We start from the raw sequence: 17,266 nt of genomic DNA, 5'->3' as shown, positions 1-17,266 counted from the left end.
CTGGATATGATTGTGGATCTAAGGCGTGTTTGTTTTCTAACCAGGAGTAAGGAATTGTTTGATCTAAAAGCTACGGAGTATAGAACACCAAGATGTTTTTACCCAGCAGACTACTTACTTCTTCTTTTTTATTGGTCAGGCGTTGTAGCGAGAGCTTCTAACTTAAGAAGGAGCATTGAGGCGGTTGAATAAGGAGAATTAAGGTGGTTGAATAAGTCGTGTTCCACGGTGGTTGTCAGTGACATTTGACAACCACAATCGTAACACAGCTAGAATTTAAAAAAAGAAACACAGTCTCAACAAACTAATTCTTTTTTTGGGTCAACTATTTGCAATCACAAATTTTCTAAGCTTATTCTGTTTTAAATGTAATTACTTTTGGACAAAAATGCCCTTAAAAATTTTGACAAAAACACCCTCATTGAAATGACGTCGTTTAGAATAGATCCATCTCTTCTTCTTCCACAGATTCAACCCACCTCCACCCTCTCTTCTGAGCAGAGACAACCACTCCACCACCAAACTCCACATATTCGTCCCCCGCCCCAAAGACTTCATTCCGCCCGCCGGACAGGTGCCCCACGGCGGCGAAGTTATTCGTTCATGGAGTTATTAGTTCTTCTACTGCTTTTGTTCGTTTGTATGTAGCATTGTTAGGTACTTTGGGGATTTCTCTGGTGTGGAACAAGAACAGGGTAACCAGAACCAAACCCATAAAGTTGTAGATGCCCAGGTTTATTTTGACATGTCATTAAAAAAATCGGATTTTAGTAAGCAACCTCTCCTCTTCAACTCTTAAGACAATTTCGGATTTTAGAACTTGAGAATGTTTACAAATTTCAGATTCTAATATCCGAACACTTTATAACTCTTTATAACGCATCTTGAAGATGCGTCATGTCTTCTTCTTTTTTTTTGTTAAAAACGTAGATTCTGACTATTAAAAATACAAAAAACGCAAAACCGAATGCGTCATGCTTCGTGTAACGCATTCATGAAATGCACGATTAACATCACGCATTTTGCTAATGCGCGATGGAACTGAATTCGTCGGCGAAGAAATGCGAGTTCCGCACGAATGAATCTAGGTCAGGGCCTTTGGGAGCAGTAGCACAAACTTCCTGATTCGGACATCCTTCGCAGACATCGGATTTCCCAGCAGACTCCGACTGCAGAAATTGTATTGTACAGTCTCAATTCAAAGAATCTCTCCGTAATAGTGGATCCATCCTCAGGATGCCGTTACAGGCAAGCTACGGGGGATTTTTACAGTGGTCGTCTTCAACCTTTGAATGTTTGGTGAAGGCGGCGGTACTGGAGGTGTGGTGGTGGTGGGTGTGGGTGAGGTGTGGTGGTGGTGGGTGTGGGTGTGCTGTTTTGGCCGTGAAGAGAAAGAGAACCAGGAGAGAGTGAAGGGGGGATGCGGGTGCGTTGCTTTGGCCGTGAAGAGAAAGAGAACCAGGAGAGAGAGTGGGGGGATATTTTTGGAAGTTTAGAGATATTTGTTAGGTTGCATATAGAAAATTGTTAAAAGATTTGTGGGTTAGGTTTAGAACATGCTAGGTTTAGGAAATTTGTGGTTGCAAATGGTCGGTCCCTTTTTTTTTAAAGTGACCCAACAAGATTTCGAGGGTGTCCTTTGCAAGATTTCAAAACTGGACTCGGCTCTCGTCCAGTTTTGATTCCATTCAATCTGGTCCAGTTTTGACATTTTGTAGGCCGTTTTGTGTCAATAACAATGATTGAATAATGTTTGATATGGTTTCGAAATACATTAATCTTGTAACAAAAAAAGGTGCACATTTTTGGATTGCAATCCATTGAACATATTTACTTGAATCTTAATGCATTTTAAAATTTTATCAAACGATATCCGATCAACGTAATTTTCGACGTGATCGATTTGATCGATAAGCTCTAAAAAGTGAACGAATTGTCAAAATTTGACCGGACTAAACGGAATCAAATCAATATTGGACAGGAGCCAAGTCCCATGATGTGATACTAGAGCTAATTCGGGGGCTAACCTTTCAAAGCCGCCCCCCCCTCCCCCGGCTTATCACTCCATTTTGGGTGATTTTGGAGTACTGCGAAAAACTTTTAAGTCACGTTCCATTAAAAAAAATAAGTATTTATTTTTTTATTTTAAAATTATGTATTATGAAAAAATGACATGCTTCGAAGTGGGAAAAAACAAAAAAACATTAGCGGAATCTTCTCAAAAAGTACAATCAATAGATGGATTAGTGGATCCACAAAATTCAGAGTCCAATCCACACACTAGAGAGAGCATCAAAACGAGCCCTTAACAATTCCCTTCATTAGGGGCGGCCTAAACAATTTCCCTCCTCAGGAGCCCTGCATAATCTTCTCTGTATCGTTTCCCTCGTCGAGTCGGAGTGATAACAAAGGTGCCTTAGAGTCTCTTGTTGTAGAAGTCGGAACAATCAAGTTCCCCTCGTCGAGTCGGAGTGATAACAAAGGTGCCTTAGAGTCTCTTGTTGTAGAAGTCGGAACAATCAAACTCAGCTACGTCGTATGGTACAATAGCTCGAAATCAGCCTTCTCCCCGCATTGCAAGTGCAGCTGTCGAATGAGATCAAGTATGAGCAAGGCTCCTCTATCTACCAACTCAAAGCAGTGTGTAACTTTTTTTTTGTATTTTTCTGGTGATTACTCAGGGGGTTCTTGTTGGTTTAGTGCAACTCGACTAATTCTTATGGATTCAATTCCACCATGTGCTAGGGGAAAATTCGATTAAAATCTGCAAAGCCCCATATAAACTAGCCCCGTAATAGTTGAATAAGACTAATCCGGCTAGCGTATGTTCTTGCTTGTCCCCGATTCTCTTGAGTCGAGGGAGGTCAAATTCTGCGTTGCTCTAATTGCTCAGAAGGGGATTTCCACCTATCCTGTCTAATCCCTAGATACAATAACCAATTTGATGTCCAACTATCTCTTTGAGAGAATAACTTCTACGTGGACACGGATCCTCCGTGTAGAAGCTATTGTCCACCAAGCCAATCAAAACATTATAAAAAAATTAGCTCAATCTGATATAGGTAAGGGTTGTTTAACTTGTTTCAGAATTCATACTGCACCTTACGAATCGTATAAATTCTGAAATATCCCTTACCGATATCGGATTGAGTTAATTTTTTTAGAAATTGATAAACAAAATATTATAAGAATAATTTGTATTTTGAATCATCTTTGTGAGACTCGAAACGGATCCTACAAAATCATGCCCATTTATTCAACACCAAAAAAGGGAAGGAAAACGGTGGCGTTTTGCACCAAACTGTTGAGCAGTGGAAATGGTGGTCAGACTTCCTGGGTTTGGTGCTGAATTGGCCTGTTTTGATTGGCTTGGTGGACAATGGCTTCTACACGAAGGATCCGTATAGAAGTTATTCTCTCAGTGAATAATACAGTCAAATTAAGGATATAAACCTTAAAGTGACAATTTTAACACAAGACTTGTGACCCTCAATCAACACTTCAATCTCAGTAATCTCGTCCTCTTTATTCAGCAAACAAACACGCCCTTATTACTTGCTCATTATTTTTTGTTTCTGAACTGATCATTACTCATTAGATAGAGATTGCTGGTACACCAATTTGGCGCTGCTTAAGAAAAAAGGTGTGAAATGTGAACACGTTGACTTTGTCTATAAAAGTCCACGGCCCTCTCTTATTATTCGTGCCTTCTTTTTTTACTCCTTTCAAAGCTTTGGTGCTCTCTTTTGCATTCTTTTTTGATTGTACGTCTCCCCTGTTTTAGGCCTGCACAATCGAAATCGATTCCAGTTATTTTATTTTGGCACCTTGGTTTATTTAACAGCCCTGCCTTTCTGAAAGAATCCCACAGCTTTAGATGAAATTATCATCACTATTTTTAAGAAAAACGATGGAGACGCTTATGTGTAAATCTAGATCCAAATTGTTCTTGCTCCCCAATTTAGGAAGACGAAAGAAAAACGTCGGTTGGTTTTACCAAGAAAGGCATGGGAGTCTTTGGGGATATATGGGTTGATTCTTTCCAATCTTGAATTAGCCAAGCCCCAGGAAAGAGGATTCAATCCGGAGGAGGATGATTGATGGAAGTCCATTATTTCATGTATTTGGAGTCGTTTGTTGCATGTGAGTTCATTAGTATTTTATATTGTTCATACACATCGAACAACTTTAAACACATTTGTGCTTGTATTTGTGTCCGGGCATGTGAGTCCATTTTATTGCCTATTGCTCATCATCCTATTCAACCATCTGCGCCAGTAAAAGCAACTTCACCCCCCTTACTGGATGATCCGAATGAGGCAAGAAAGCCGGGTGGAAGATGGGATAAGTTCAAGACAAGTTGATGAACAAACAGAAATTCTCATAAGAAATGCATTTCATAGGAAAGATAGATAAAATTAACGATTGCGAGGACCAGCGTAGAGACATTTTTGCAAGCGCGAGCAACAGGTCCTATTGAAAGATTACGTGACTAATAAGAACAGACCGCACCCATGAACTCCCCATCAGATTCAAGCACCGCCATTGTTTCCGGCGGGAGGCAAACCTCCAAATCCATGCTTCCGCCGCCTTCATGTCCCGGATACGATGTCACTTTCCCGTCGAACTTATTCGCATACCCACTCCGAACCGCCACCGCTCTCCCCATCCCAAACTCATTCCCGTACATCTCAAACCTCGGCGAGCCCCCCATCATCAAACTAAACGGGTCGAAAAACTGCGCGAACTGGTATATGAACGGGTCCTTAACCCAATTACCCACCCACTCGCGCACCGCCGAGTCACAATGGCCCGCCACCGCCTCGTGCAACCGCCACGCCGCCCACCCGAACCCGTGCCCGAGCAGTTCCCCTGCCGAGGCTTTTCCCCTCACCGTTTGCATCAAATTCCCGAAGTACTCGGTCGGCAACGGCGTGTCCATTCGGGGTCGGTTATTCGCAGCCAGTCTGCAGCTTGTTTCTTGGTTGTGCGGGAGGCGGCGGGCGCGCGTAACGCACCTCCAGACGAGCGCGGACACCGCCTGGAACGAGGAAATCTTGTTGGTTTTGGACTCGGAATTGGCCTTGGATTTGAGTTTGGCTATGGATTCTGATGACAAGTGGAAGATTCTCTCTCTAAGCGGGGGTGGTTCGAATCTGCTTATGAATTGATCGTGGTGAGAGAAAGGGAGGTTGAGAACAGGGCCGTACCCCTCGGGAAACCAGCGGGTAAGAACTGGGGGCCGAGGAATCTCGGGATTCTTTTCTTGTGCACGGAAGGCGTGGGACAACATTTCAAAGAAATGCCAGTAAGATGTTCCGTCAACCACCATGTGGTTTATCGAGCAACCGATGAAAACTCCATCGGTTAGCTCCGTGACTTGAATCGACAGCAGCGATATTGAATGCCCGTCGTGATTAACCGCCCTGTCGTGGTCGAAGAAGGACTGAACAACCACGGGAACATCAACGGGTGAAAGTATGTCGGAAACAGTTAAGTCGGCGGCTGCGTAGATAAATTTCGCTCCGAGGCTGTTGTCGCAATCGATGTACACGGAGTAAGAAGGCGGGTTCTCTTGTTTGTGGGTGGCGAGGCGACCGGAGAGGGGGTAGAAATGAACGAGGGTGCGGGAGAGGGAGTCCTTGAGCCTGTTTAGGAGAGATTCGACAGGGTTTTCTTGGTGGTCAGTTGTTGGTGCTTGGGGTTTGATGAAGAGAAGACCCTTTTGGATGTAATGGACTGAGAGCATTGCTAGATCCCATGGGGCTAAGTAGATAGGGGGATGGTTGTGTTCTTCTGGTTTGATGAAGCATTCTGAGATGATTTGAACAGTTGGATGGTTCATTGTAGATGGGATTGTGGGGACTATTGTTTTCAATGGAAGCTGATTCCCTTTCACTTTGATTCAGTATTTCAGCGGAAACTCAGCTCAGCTGTGATGTATGGAGCTTTGAGCCAAGCTCGGGTAGTTGAAAAGAGGATGGTTCCAAGAAAAGAAACCGGACCCAAAAATCTGCCACTTTAGGAGCGAGGGTGAGTTGGGTAGGTGAGGGATTCGGTCAAACAAGTAGGGTGGATACGATGGATCTGCTATATTCTTCCATGATGGCGCTGAAATTTTTATTTTTTAATTACTTATGTTTCATTGTACGAAATTAACATTCTTTCATAATACGTCATTCTAAATTTAAAAAATGAGTACTGATACTTATTTTAGTTAGCGAAACGGGACTTTCAATTAATTTCCTTAAGTACTAATATAATGATCTCTCCTACCGATTGATAAAAAATAGTATATAAATTAGAGGTACTCCATCTTCGAACACATGATAATGAGATAAAACTTATTTTTTACTTCAATAACAACTAACCCTACTCTAAGGCTTACATTTCAATTTATAATAGAAGCATTACTAAGAGCATCTGCAATGTAATAATCAAAATTGAATAACCAAAAGATGTTCCATCAACAACTGCTTGGTTGGCTGAACAACCGATGAATATCCCATCGATTAACTCTGTGACTTGAATTGACAGCAGGGACATCGAATGCCCATCGTGATTAACTGCCCTGTCGTGATCAAAGAAGGATTGAACAACTACAGGAACATCAACAGGTGAAAGAATATCGGCGATAGTCAAATCCGCAGTTGCATAGATAAATTTAGCTCCGGGACTAGTGTTGCAATCGATGTACACATAGTAAGACGGCAGGTTTTCTTGTTTTACGGTTGCGAATCGACCGGCCAGGGGGTAGAAATGAACCAGGGTGAGAGAGAGGGAATCCTTGAGCCTATTTAGGAGGGATTCAACTGGGTTTTCTTGATCACTTGTTATTTGGGGCTTAATGAACAGATGACCCTTTTGGATGTAATGCACAGAGAGCATGGCTATGTCCCAGAAGGCCAAGTGGAAGGGAGGCTTGACCTCTTCTGCTGGATATAGTGGTTTGATGTAGCACTCTGAGATGGTCTGGACAATTGAATGGTTCATGGTTAGTGGGATATTGTGGTTTTCTGAAGCACTCTTAGAGCATCAACACCAGCACAGTCAAAATGCAAAATTAGCTACTTTGACTAGGAAAAGGTCTAAAAGAGAGCTGCACAAGATTCTCTAAAAGGGGCTGTAAAATACATCCATGAACAGTTCGTCGGTACCTTTACCGTGGCACTGTTCATCAAGTTTCCAATTTTCTATTCTTTTTCGTCCCCTTTTCTCTCTCTCTCTCTCTCTCTCTCTCTCTCTCCCAATTTGCAATTTGGGTTTTGGTGAAAGGAGGTAAAAAAATGTATATTTTAATTGGACTTAGGTAAAATAAATAGTGTTGGTGTAGTTGTGAAAGAAAAAGTTAATAGGTAAAATAGAGTTGTGAACTGTTCACAATGTAGTATAGCTACCGATCGATAAACTTGCTCTTAGTTGATCAAACTCAGTTGTGTTTTAATGGAGCTTTATGGGAGCTTGTGTAGGAGAAAATTTGAAGGTACCAACAATACGCTATTTCGAGGAAGGGAGGATGAGTGGGTTATTATTGGAGGTAAAAAAGCTCTACTTGACTTCCTGGCACAGATTGGAAATGTCACCATTTGCGTGTTTTTACTTTGTTGTTCAATTTCTCTATAAAATAATGGGAAATTTATTGAAATAGTCATTCTAGTTTCACCTGAGTCTCATTTTCGTCATTCAAATATCAATTACAACTCTTTTGACCTTCAAGTTTAGATTTTGTACCAAGTTGGTCAAATTGATAACTTCTGTCAGCCAAACTGGACGGAAAAAATCAGATCGAGAGCAGACGTTATCAATTGGACCAACTTGGTAAGAACTGCAATGTCCAAACTGCTATCAATCTGATTTTTTCCGTCTAATTTGGCTGACAGAAATTATAGATTGGACCAATTTGGTACGAAATCTAAATTTGAAGGTCAAAAGAGTTATAATTGATACTTAGAGGATGAAAATAAGACTCAGATGAAACTAGGAGGACTATATATATATATATATATATTTCCCTAAAATAATTCATGTGATCAAATTGTCCTGGTAGGTTAAGATAACAAAAATTGACTTTGGCACGTTTGATCAACTTTGACGAAATTTGAAAAGAATCTACCTTGGGCATCAAGAAATGGCTCAACCTATGTGTCGGGCAATTTACTTGCAGGTAAGTCAAATTTTTATACTTCCTCCGTCCCAATTTGTTTATTCATTTTTTTACTTTTAAATATTCCAAAATATTTGTCTATTTGACTTCTAATTGAACCAATTTTTTCTTTTTGGCCCTTTCTTTAGTGAAATAAAGAAATTTTTTCAAAAAAGTTGAGAGTAAATACGGAAAGTTGTACCATAATTTTTTAGGTGTAATTATTGTATTCTCTAAAAGAATTAGATTTTCGAGGTTGGACAAACAAATTGGAACAAATAGAAGATTCTTGTTGGTTGGACAAACAAATTGGGACAAACAAAGTTGTACAAACAAATTGGGACAAACAAAATTGTACCTCCAGACGAGCGCAAACACCGCCTGGAACGAGGAAATCTTGTTGGTTTTGTACTCGGAATTGGCCTTGGATTTGAGTTTGGCTATGGATTCTGATGACAAGTGGAAGATTCTCTCTCTAAGAGCAAGTTTATCAATAATTAGGTAAAAAACCTTATGAACAGTGTACATTTTTCATTTTATCTACTCATATTCCTTTCAACACTACACCAACACTATCTATTTAACATATTCTCTATTATATTTATTAAAATATACTTTTTTCTTTCCCAAATAGTACAACAAAGTACAGTTTAAAAAAAAAAAAGAAACAGAAAGAGAGAGGGATGGAGAGAGGAGAGAGAAAATAATGTTGTATATCACATACCTGATGAACAGTTATAAGCCAAAAGTGCCGAAGCACTGTTCACAAACTTATTTTTGCTATTTGTTTAGCTATTCTGGTGCAGGACTATTTTTCCTATTTTGATGAGCTAAAATGGCTATAAATCTATTTAATCTCAGCCGGTAAAGTTGCTCTAAGCGGGGGCGGTTCGAATCTGCTTATGAACTGATCGTGGTGAGAGAATGGGAGGTTGAGAACAGGGCCGTACCCCTCGGGAAACCAGCGGGTAAGAACCGGGGGCCGAGGAATCTCGGGATTCTTTTCTTGTGCACGGAAGGCATGGGACAACATTTCAAAGAAATGCCAGTAAGATGTTCCGTCAACCACCATGTGGTTTATCGAGCAACCGATGAAAACCCCATCGGTTAGCTCCGTGACTTGAATCGACAGCAGCGACATCGAATGTCCGTCGTGATTAACCGCTCTGTCGTGGTCGAAGAAGGACTGAACAACCACGGGAACATCAATAGGCGAAAGTATGTCGGAAACAGTTAAGTCGGCGGCTGCGTAGATAAATTTCACTCTGGGGCTGTTGTCGCAATCGATGTACACGGAGTAAGAAGGTGGGTTCTCTTGTTTGTGGGTTGCGAGGTGACCGGAGAGGGGTAGAAATGAACGAGGGTGCGAGAGAGGGAGTCCTTGAGCCTGTTTAGGAGAGATTCGACAGGGTTTTCTTGGTGGTCAGTTGTTGATGCTTGGGGTTTGATGAATAGAAGACCCGTTTGGATGTAATGGACTGAGAGCATTGCTAGATCCCATTGGGCTAAGTAGATAGGGGGGGTGGTTTTGTTCTTCTGGTTTGATGAAGCATTCTGCGATGATTTGAACAGTTGGATGGTGTTTACACCTATTTTTGGCCAAAATTCAGAAAATCAATTTGTTGGTTAGAAGAAGGCCTTGAATGAAGGTCTCAGACCTCGAAAAGCCTCATGATCAGTCATCCACGAAATCGGGCCGATTTGAATGCCACTGATCGAGTTGAGTTTTTAAAGGCCTAGGCCAAATTTATGCCTAAGATTTCGTTATCACAAGCCCAAGCCCAAGATTGGCCAAAGACTTGGGTTGACCCACTAGATCTGAGTGTTTTATTCAGGCGCAGGCCAGTTCTTAGAAATAATAAGCCTTCTAAGTGAGCCTAAATCAGTTAAAGTCCAAGTTTTCTTTCTGGACTTGGGCTCGCATGGCTTACAAAGAGAAAATAGGCGACGCTCTTCAAGTTCAGGCCCAAGTAATAGATGGGCCTACTTTTTAAAGAAAACGTCACCTATGGCCTTCAGTTGGCAGGAAAAAGGTCTCAAGCAGCTCACAAGCAACTCAAAGGCCTAGAATGTTCTTGCTGGGCAGATCTAGGTAAGCTGCTTACAAACAGCTCAAGGTCTGAGTCTTTACTATCCTTTAGCATGAAGCAAGGCTTGGGACATGTGGCAACCATGCATGGAGACATCCCAAGCAGCTCACAAGTAGCTTAGGCCTGGACAAGCAGCTCAAAGGCCTCTATCTAACATCACATAAGCTACTCACAAGCAGCTCAATCAGGCCTGCGTTTTTGGCTTTGGTAGGCCCAAATATCCCTTTTTTATAAACATTCATGCTCACAAGCAGCTCAAAGGCCTCAAGCTGCTCACAAGCAGCTCAAAGGCCTAAAATATTCTTGTTTTGGCAGATCTAGGTAAGTTGCTTACAAGCAGCTTAAGGTCTAAACTGGTAGGACCCCATTCTTCAGCATGATGCAAGGCCAGGGACAAGTGGCGTACATGCAGACCTTGGAGCTGTTGGTGAATGACTCATGCAGACCTAAGCAAGCGGCACACAAGTAGCTCACTCAATTTTATGCAGAAAATGAGGATTTTTCAAGCTTTGGCAATTTTCTTGGAGTGAAGAGCACATTTTGGTCCAAGAACAACCCCTCATTGGAGCATTTCGAAGCTGCTCAAGCCTAAGCCTCTGCTAGAAGGCCACATAGCAGCCATGCATGAAGGCCTGTGGAAGCAGCTCAAGCAACTCAAGAAGCATTGCTTATAAATACCAAAATTGAAGGCCTTGGAAAAGGTCCCCGACCATCAAGCCCACGGCTTATGCAAATATATTTTTTAATTATCTTCTATCTTTCGGTGCCCGACCATACAAGCCCAGTGCTTATGCAAATTATCTTTACTTTCCCGCAAAGTATTTTATCTTTCAGTCCAATCTAGCCCAGTCTAGATTTTATTTCCTTTCATTTCCTTGTACTTAAACTTCGTTAAACCGTTAATGAAGTTCATTTACCTTATCGTTCAGTCTTGTTTTCTTTTCTTTCCATTTTTTACACGATTAAAAAATTCTAAATCCTTATCCCGATAAGGCAAACCACGAACCACATACGGCCTCACCCCTTAGGTCGTACGCAATCGCTCAATACGAAGTCAGATCTGAGGCATTCAGGCCTTAGCACGAATTTGGACTGCAATCCAGTCCTGACACGCCCGCATCAGGCCTAAAACTGTACTACTCGCTGTTTCTAGGCCAATTTTTACATTTTCGGAAGAAACAGATGGTTTATTGTAGATGGGATTGTGGGGACTATTGTTTTCAATGGAAGCTGATTTCCCTTTCACTTTGATTCTCAGTATTTCAACGGAAACTCAGCTCAGCTGTGATGTACGGAGCTTTGGGTCAAGCTCGGGTGGTCGAGTTGAAAAGAGGATGGTTCCAAGAAAAGAAACGGGACCCAAAAATCTGCCACTTTAGGAGCGAGGGTGAGTTGGGTAGGTGAGGGATTGGGTCAAACAAGTAGGTAAGATATTGACATGGATATGATGGATCTACTATTCTGTTCAAAAAAATGATGGATCTACTATATTCATCCATGTTGCTGTTACATATTTTTATTTTTTAAATACTTATGTTTTATTTTACGAGACTAACATTTTCTCAGAAAGTCATAATACGTCATTTTAAATTTAAAAAGTGAGTACTTATACTTATTTTAGTTAACGAAAGGAGACTTTCAATTAAGTACTTGTACTTATACGTCATTCGCTTATACTTATTTTTATTTTTTAAGTACTTATGTTTCATTTTACAAGACTAACATTCTCTCATAAAGTCATAATACGACATTCTAAATTAAAAAAAAAAGAGTACTTATACTTATTTTAGTTAACGAAATGGGACTTTCAATTAATTTTCTTAAGTACTCATGTAATGATCTCTACTATCGATTGCCAAAAAAAGAAGAAGTAAACTAGAGGTATTCCATTTTCGAACACACAATAATGAGATAAATCTTATTTTTTAATTTAATAACAATTAACCCTACTATAAGGCTTACATTACAATTTATAATAGTAGCATTACTAAAACTCCGTCCTTTCAACTTTGTTGTGTTTGTTTTCTTTTTGACAACTCACAAAAAATTATCTATATCTCATAATTTATAATATTTTTTACAATTTTGAAAACTTTGTTTAAAAGAATTAATTGAGACTATCAAACAAAATCCATATTAAATATATAAAATATTATAAATCGAGAGATGTAAACAATTTTTTAAGACGTCCAAAAATGAAAATAGGCACAACAAAGCGGGACAGAAGAAGTAAAAATAAAATAAAATATATGGAAATAAAATCAACCATATTGAATGTTGACCAAGCAACCTACATAACAGAAATATTATATCAAAACAAACTAGAAAACTTAATACTTCTAGCAAATCTTGACTAAAATATAATTTTATACTAAAATACTAAATTTGAAATTATAAAATAAATTTCCTAGATTTTGAGATTATTAGAATATTGGCCTCCATCGTGAACAAATGTTGATACTTGTCCTTCGATCAACAATATCCATTGAGGCCATCCATAAACTCACCATCAGATTCAAGCGCCGCCATTGTTTCTGGCGGGAGGTTAACCTCCAAATCCATGCTTCCCCCGCCTTCATACCCAGGGTAAAACATCACTTTCCCGTCGAACTTATTCCCATACCCACTCCGAATCGCCACCGCTTTCCCCATTCCAAACTCATTCTCATACATCCGAAACCGCGGCGAGCTCCCCAACAATAATGCGTACGGGTTATGCCCACGCGTGTATATAACAGGATTCTCCGTCCACTTTTCCACCCACTCTCGAACCGCCGCATCGGAGTGGCTCTCCCTGGCCTCGTGCAACCGCCACGCCGCCCACCCCAACCCTTGATCAAGCAGCTCGCCAACGGTGGCTTTTCCTGTCAATGTGAGCACCGTATTCCCAAAGTACTCGTTTGGCAATGGCGGGTCAATTCGGCTTCGGTTATTTGCGGCCATAGTGCAAGTGGTTTCGGGGTCGCGTGGAAGACGACGGGCCCGGATCACGCACCTCCAGACAAGCGCGGATACAGATTGGAACGAGGAAATCTTGCTAGATTTGCTTTCAGAATTGGCCTTTTCTTTGAGTTTGGCTATGGATTCCGACGAGAAGTGGAATATTCTCTCTCTAAGCGGTGGCGCTTCAAATCTTCTAATAAACTGATCATGGTGAGAGAAAGGGAGGTTGTGCATAGGACCGTGCCCGTTAGGGAACCAACGTTCAAGAATTGGTGGTCGAGGAATTCCAGGATTCTTTTCCTCTGCACCGAAGGTGTGCGACAAACTGTTGAAGAAATGCCAATAAGATGTTCCATCAACAACCGCGTGGTTGGCTGAACAACCGATGAATATCCCATCGATTAACTCCGTGACTTGAATTGACAGCAGGGACATCGAATGCCCATCGTGATTAACTGTTCTGTCGTGATCAAAGAAGGATTGAACAACTACAGGAACATCAACAGGTGAAAGAATGTCGGCGATAGTCAAATCCGCAGTTGCATAGATAAATTTTGCTCCGGGACCACTGTTGCAATCGATGTACACATAGTAAGAAGCCGGGTTTTCTTGTTTTACGGTTGCGAATCGACCGGCCAGGGGGTAGAAATGAGCCAGGGTGAGAGAGAGGGAATCCTTGAGCCTATTTAGGAGGGATTTAACAGGGTTTTCTTGATCACTTGTTATTTGGGGCTTAATGAACAGAAGACCCTTTTGGATGTAATGCACAGAGAGCATGGCTATGTCCCAGGAGGCCAAGTGGAAGGGAGGCTTTACCTCTTCTGCTGGATATTGTGGTTTGATGTAGCACTCTGAGATGGTTTGAACAATTGGAGGGTTCATAATTAGTGGGATATTGTGGTTTTCTGAAGCACTCTTAGTTGATCAAACTCAGTTGTGTTTTAATGGAGCTTTATGGGAGCTTATGTAGAAGAAAATTTGAAGGTACCAACAATAAGCCATTTCGAGGAAGGGAGGATGAGTGGGTTATTATTATTGGAGGGAAAAAAGCTCTACTTGACTTCCTGGCACAAATAGGAAATGTCACCATTTGCGTGTTTTTACTTTGGCACGTTTGATCAACTTTGACGAAATTTGACCAACTTTGACGAAATTTGACAAGAATCTACCTTGGGCATCAAGAAATGGCTCAACCTATGTGTCGGGCAATGTACGCGCAGGTAAGTCAAATTTTTATACTTCCTCCGTCCCAATTTGTTTATTCATTTTTTTATTTTTAAATATTCCAAAATATTTGTCCATTTGACTTCTAATTGAATCAATTTTTCCTTTTTGGCCCTTTCTTTAGTGAAATAAAGTAATTTTTTCAAAAAAGTTGAGGGTAAATGTGGAAAGTTGTACAGTAACTTTTTAGGGGGGTAATCATTGTGTTCTCTACAAAAATTAGATTTTCGAGATTGGACAAACAAATTGAGACAAAGGAGATACCAAAAAAATACTCCTCAACCACTATTGTTGACTGTTGACAAATCATCGGCGTTGACCATTGACAACTGACGTTGACCGTTGAGAAAGTTCTCAGATATTCTTAGCTTTGAGAACGTTTTCAGTGTAATACTGACAGTTGTGGATATTTCATAGTTGAGAACGTTCTGAGTACATGCCTAGACTTGGTGGTAATTTGTCACGTACTCGATTTTCAACATAAATATATAAGAGATTTTCATTAATAAAAACCTCATAATTATCCGTACAATAACCCAAAAAGGATTTAACAAGTCCATTTCCATAAATTACACTTTAAAGTCCAAATGTTTACAAAAGGTACATCATCGGCTCAACGGCCCTGAAATCGACAAAAGTGCCAAGTATTCAAGAATTAGGGTTTACAATATCCTCATATCAAAGTAATATCAAAAGAAGTTACAAATGCATCTTCCAAAAAGTGATTCACGAAGATTGATATATAACTTCTTCAAGTTAGTTTTCAAAACCATGTCTACGCCCAAGCACTCCAAGCATGCAACTACTGCCCAGGGTTAGTACTTGAAATATGATATAAGGTTTGAGCTACACTAGCCCAGTAGAAAGCTCTAATCTAACATTATATGCAAATGAAATGTAGGAACAATCACAGGATGAAAGATGACCACCAAAAACCAATGGAAGGGGCAACAATAGTAATCCGACTCCATTCTTTCATTTTCAAAATTAATCATGTGTCTTACTAAACAAACTTTGAAAACACTATACGTTAAGATGTGTCTCGTACATGTGTCATGAGCCAAAGTTCTTACTGGGCCAATTAGAGGACCCCAATATCCTCTACCAGGCACTTTACCCATTCAGGATGTCCTGAAGTATCAAATATGAGCATATAGCTCATGCCGGGCCAATTAAAGTACCTCGATGTCCTCTGCCAGACACTTTACCCATCGGGATGTCCTGAAGTGTTCTCGCCGTATTCGTAAAGTTTCAAAATCCCTCTATCGTCATGTTTGTACCATTCAAATCCAATGTTTTATATAAAATAGTTTTCGTGAAATCAAGTTCAAATGAGCATTATGGTCATGGATACATTCAACGAAGTCATTAGGTACAAGTGATTGAGTTAAGGGATCATTCGGGAAATGTTTGGATAGGTTGGAAGTGATTAGAAATCAAAATGGTGAAAAATGAAGCAAAATAGTGAAAGCTGGAGATAAGCATCAGGTATCGATACCTAGCACAAAGGTATCAATACCATTTGGTCAAAATTGGTTCCAAACGCAAGGGTATCGATAACAATGACGAATGATATCGATAACAAGTGATTTTCTGGGTTTTGAAGCACAAAGGTATCGATAACAGTAGTGAAGGTATCGATAACAATTCATTTCGAGCAGATTTTCATGAGTTTAACAACAACAACAACCACAACAACATTAACAACAATCAATGGTAAGAATCAAGCTACAAGAAACAAGTCATAAACATATATTGAAAGTTAGAACTCCCTACCTCAAGATTGAAGAACGAATTTAAATGATTTTCCAAGCCTGAGCTCCAAAGCTTGCAATCGAATGGGATACGCCTCCACCGAGCTTAATCCGATGAGAAACGAGCTCCAATACGCGTAGGAATGAAAGATTGGAGGTAGTTTTGTGTAGGTTTTGGGTGATTTGGGTGGAGTTTGAGTGTGAGTGAGAGTGAGAGTGAGAGATGGGAGCCGAGAGAGAAAGGGGGGGGGGGGGGGGGGGGGGGGGGGGGGGGACAAGAGAGATGGAGAGAAGGGAAATAAATTCCCTGCCTCTCACTCTACACACATATATGCATATACACTTTACACACATCACACATTCACCCCTCAAGCATAATACTTTATCACATTAGCCCCAATTCTCGAAATTTTGAATCAATTTCCTCCTTCATCTCTTATAAAACATTTAAATAAGTTTTATGAATTTACGGGTCTTTATATAATTCATTCCTAGAGAAGTTCTCAGTTCTGAGAAAGTTCTTAGCTTTGACAACGTTCTCAAACATTTTTAGCTCTGAGAACGTTCTCAGCACACGTCTAGACTTAATAGTAATTAAAAAGAGTGTTGCTTCTTAATGAGAATTAATGTTCAATTTTCTGTACCTGGTCTTGGCTCCTTTCCTTAGTCACCATTCATCAACTACTGCTTAGGTTTGTCAATGAACCGGATTCAATCCAAATCCGATAACGTCGATGCGATAATCCAAATACGGATCGGATTGAATTCGGATTGGATTAAATCCGTCATCAATTGGATCCGAATTTTTAAAAAAAAAACTTCAAATTTTTATTTGAAAAAAAAATGTTTAAGAAGTTGTATTTTTATTTTAAACTTGTATTTTTTTAAATTTTTAAATTTTTTTGGTAAAATAATTGTATTCTTTTGAAAAAAAATATTTTTTGCTAAAATTTTTGAAGTAAAAAAGTTTTCGGATCAAATCCGATTTTTAGAATTCGGATTCCGATTACCACTTTCGGATTCGAGTTTTATCAGATTCGAATAAGATTTGAATCCTATCGGATTCGAATTTATTCGGTCTATTGACAGGCCTGCTACTGCTACGTAATGGC

The 17,266-nt window shown here is 40.2% G+C and overlaps 3 protein-coding genes and 1 pseudogene across 3 annotated transcripts; all 4 read right to left on the bottom strand.

The window, feature by feature from the left end:
• Window positions 1-4,366: 4,366 nt before the first annotated feature.
• LOC131334101 (uncharacterized acetyltransferase At3g50280-like) lies at window positions 4,367-5,990 on the bottom strand. Its single transcript, XM_058368978.1, has one exon. The coding sequence runs from the start codon at window positions 5,843-5,845 to the stop codon at window positions 4,493-4,495; it is 1,353 nt and encodes a 450-aa protein (XP_058224961.1). The 5' UTR covers window positions 5,846-5,990; the 3' UTR covers window positions 4,367-4,492.
• Window positions 5,991-6,396: 406 nt separating this feature from the next.
• Window positions 6,397-7,000, bottom strand: LOC131332999 (uncharacterized acetyltransferase At3g50280-like). The gene has a single exon (XM_058367299.1). It carries the CDS (start codon window positions 6,991-6,993, stop codon window positions 6,397-6,399), a length of 597 nt encoding a protein of 198 aa, XP_058223282.1. The 5' UTR covers window positions 6,994-7,000.
• A 1,990-nt stretch (window positions 7,001-8,990) lies between these two features.
• Window positions 8,991-10,673, bottom strand: LOC131332998 (uncharacterized acetyltransferase At3g50280-like; annotated as a pseudogene).
• Window positions 10,674-12,619: 1,946 nt separating this feature from the next.
• Window positions 12,620-14,091, bottom strand: LOC131333109 (uncharacterized acetyltransferase At3g50280-like). The gene has a single exon (XM_058367451.1). The coding sequence runs from the start codon at window positions 14,056-14,058 to the stop codon at window positions 12,706-12,708; it is 1,353 nt and encodes a 450-aa protein (XP_058223434.1). The 5' UTR covers window positions 14,059-14,091; the 3' UTR covers window positions 12,620-12,705.
• Window positions 14,092-17,266: the final 3,175 nt, after the last annotated feature.

This window comes from Rhododendron vialii, chromosome 7a (genome assembly GCF_030253575.1).
Source record: "Rhododendron vialii isolate Sample 1 chromosome 7a, ASM3025357v1".
Lineage (NCBI taxonomy): Eukaryota > Viridiplantae > Streptophyta > Magnoliopsida > Ericales > Ericaceae > Rhododendron > Rhododendron vialii.
The sequence above is the reverse complement of the archived record's forward strand: the minus strand, read 5'-3'. Positions and strand labels throughout refer to the sequence as shown.